At 53.1% G+C, this 2,661-nt stretch overlaps 2 protein-coding genes across 2 annotated transcripts; both read left to right on the top strand.

The window, feature by feature from the left end:
• Nucleotides 1-536: 536 nt before the first annotated feature.
• MGYG_08775 (hypothetical protein) lies at nucleotides 537-1,686 on the top strand (the record flags this gene model as incomplete). Its single annotated transcript, XM_003169184.1, has 3 exons — nucleotides 537-652; nucleotides 764-1,310; nucleotides 1,432-1,686. The coding sequence occupies 3 exons, from the start codon at nucleotides 537-539 to the stop codon at nucleotides 1,684-1,686; spliced, it is 918 nt and encodes a 305-aa protein (XP_003169232.1).
• A 305-nt stretch (nucleotides 1,687-1,991) lies between these two features.
• Nucleotides 1,992-2,618, top strand: MGYG_09209 (hypothetical protein; the record flags this gene model as incomplete). The annotated part of the gene is made up of 3 exons (XM_003169183.1): nucleotides 1,992-2,069; nucleotides 2,167-2,247; nucleotides 2,481-2,618. The coding sequence occupies 3 exons, from the start codon at nucleotides 1,992-1,994 to the stop codon at nucleotides 2,616-2,618; spliced, it is 297 nt and encodes a 98-aa protein (XP_003169231.1).
• Nucleotides 2,619-2,661: the final 43 nt, after the last annotated feature.

Here is a 2,661-nt window from a genome sequence, read left to right as displayed (position 1 = left end):
ACTGTCTTAAGGCAACGTCATCCTTACATAAGCATCACAAAACTCCAACTTCGACTTCAACTTTTCTTTCTTTTCGACCGCAAGAAAGAGTCGAAAATCTCCAATCTCCTTCTCCTTTGCTTCTTTTGCTTCAGTCTTCTCTTTCGTCTTCTCTTCTCTTCTTCTTCTTCTTCGCCTCGTTTTCCTCGACCGGGGTTTCTCGTCGGTGCCCGTTTCTTTGCCTCCATTTGGCCCGCTTGTTCTTGTTCTTTTAACGACTTTAATACTTATTCTTCTGCGTCTGCTTCTGCTTCTTTTGCTTGCCGTCTTTTCCCACCCCCTTGCGAGCTCTCTCCAAGTGTCCGGATACGTCTATCTGCCCGGTATTCCCTATTCATACCGTTTGCGCCTTGCATTTTGCTCTTGTCGGGCTCTGGAATCCGTCCTTTTGAGCGTTGACGCCGTATACCGACTACACGCGACCCCAACTCTACCTACCACCACACCACCACAATTACCAGCGACGAGAAGAAGACGAGACGGGCGATTGATTCATGATGGCGACGGAGAACAAGCGCAAGTCGCAGCAGGGTCAGGGTCAGGATCACCATGGCTTTGGGCCGTCGGGGACAGTTAGCTTGGAGAAGGCCCTCAGCTCCGCCATCGGCGCCAGGTTGGTCTTTCTTTTCAGCCGCCCCCCCTTCATATCGATATATTGATGTATTGATATATTGATATATACATATTCTACTGTCTATCTGTATGGTGCTGTATGCTAATTGAGTAGAATCCGCGTAACTACGACACAGCCGGCTTCGGTGACGGTCGAAGGAACGCTCTTCACTGCCTGTCCCATCACCAATATAATCGCAATCAACACCAGCACCAGCACACCATCCACAGGCAGCTCGTCGCCTGCCCTTGCCCTCTCGCAGCCAGGAGACTTCACCATCCTCCCCGTCACTCGCATTCACAGCTTCAACCTGCTCTCTCTCGCTCCAGACTCGCCCTCCTCGCCTGGTGGGCCTTTCACATCCGCCCAACCTGCTATCTACCCGCTGGACATCCGGGCGCTACGGACCCGCGAGGCTACCGCTATCTCCCGTCTGAAGGACCATGAGTCCTCGAGGGGCAAGGGGGTGTCGAAGGAGGCTCAGGACCTGTTCGATGCGTTTAAGCGGACGATGCCAACTCACTGGAGCGGGACCAGCATCGTTGTTGCTGATTCGGTGGTGATTGCTGCTCCGTACGGCGTGGGCGATTGCAAGACGCTTAACTTGGCTGGTAGAGACGAGGTGGCCGGCACTGCTCTTACCAGAGTACGCAAGGTGGTCAGTTTACCATTGCACCAGTTCTGCTATTGATATACACCCACACACACACACACACACACACACACACACATATATATATATATATATGTAGTATATACATTATACTAACGGGACACAGCTTGAGATGGAACGAAAGAAGATCGAGCTCCGTCGGGCCAGCTCAGCAATGGCAAAGTCAGTAAACTTCCCCAAGAACAATAACGGCAGCAGCAGCAATACAGACGGACACCTGAGGAAGAGTTCTGCGACCGGCACATCAACACCTACCGCTACAGTGGCCACACCACGAGACCCTCGCTCGGCCGTTGCAGTCCCCATCCGCAGCAACGTATCGGCCAGCAACTCTCCTGGCGGCCAGAGGAAAGGGGGATGATCGAGTCGAGGGTGTAGTCAGACGACAGGAGAGTGAGAAGAGGGAGGGAGGTAGGGAGGGAGAAAGGGAGAGAGAGAGAGAGAGAGAGAGAGTAGAGACCTAGGGTGACAGGGAGAACCCTCTACTGTCCGGTCCAGCAGCATAACTATCTGTTTAGCCATCTATCTGTCTATCCGTGTACGCCTGACCGTGGAATACCCATGCATTTGTATATGTATGTCTGTCTGTTGCCTTTAACCGGCATCACGCGACATCAAACCCGTTGATACATGTTATCGCCAGGCGGCATAGTAGTATAATAAGACATGTCATATACACTCGCCGTCGTCCTCACCGTCTCTTCGTCTATTCCGTCACTATTCACCGTCACCCTGACTGTGTCCGTGTGTATCAAGTTTGATAGTGAACTTTGCTTGGCTGGTTTTGCTAGTAAAAAGTTGAATCTTCATCTCACACGCTTCAGGGGAGCAGATAAAACAGACAACAGACAACAACAGTCAGCAAACCACACACCGAAGACGAGACGAAGAAGCAGAAGAAGACGAAGATACGTCTCATGCCGTACGCCGTGTAGAATTTACTACGGCCTACACTCCTCGCTGGCCTGCTTCAAACGGGGCCAGTCGGACCTCCTTTGCCTCCTACCAAACCCAGCACGCAACCAAGCCAGACGGCCATCTTCACGGCCAAACAAACCACGGCTTCACCGGAACAGCTGGTCCTGGCCAATACTCCCTTCGTTTCGACAAGCAACTGGAGCCCCGACAGCGAGCTGACCGCCGCTGGTGGTCTAGGATGGCTCCCTCGGCGCCAGCCCTTCTCTCACGGCTACCATCAACGAGACCCCCATCGACGACGAGGAGATCGGCCTCACCCCCCCAGCAGCGACGGCACAAGCAATGGCGCGCCAGGGAAGGAGACAGCAGCGTTGAAGAGCTCGACAGTTTGGTTTCAAGACAATGCTGTGCGCACGGA

Source organism: Nannizzia gypsea, genomic scaffold (genome assembly GCF_000150975.2).
Source record: "Nannizzia gypsea CBS 118893 supercont1.10 genomic scaffold, whole genome shotgun sequence".
Lineage (NCBI taxonomy): Eukaryota > Fungi > Ascomycota > Eurotiomycetes > Onygenales > Arthrodermataceae > Nannizzia > Nannizzia gypsea.
This window is presented reverse-complemented; position numbering and strand designations above follow the sequence as displayed.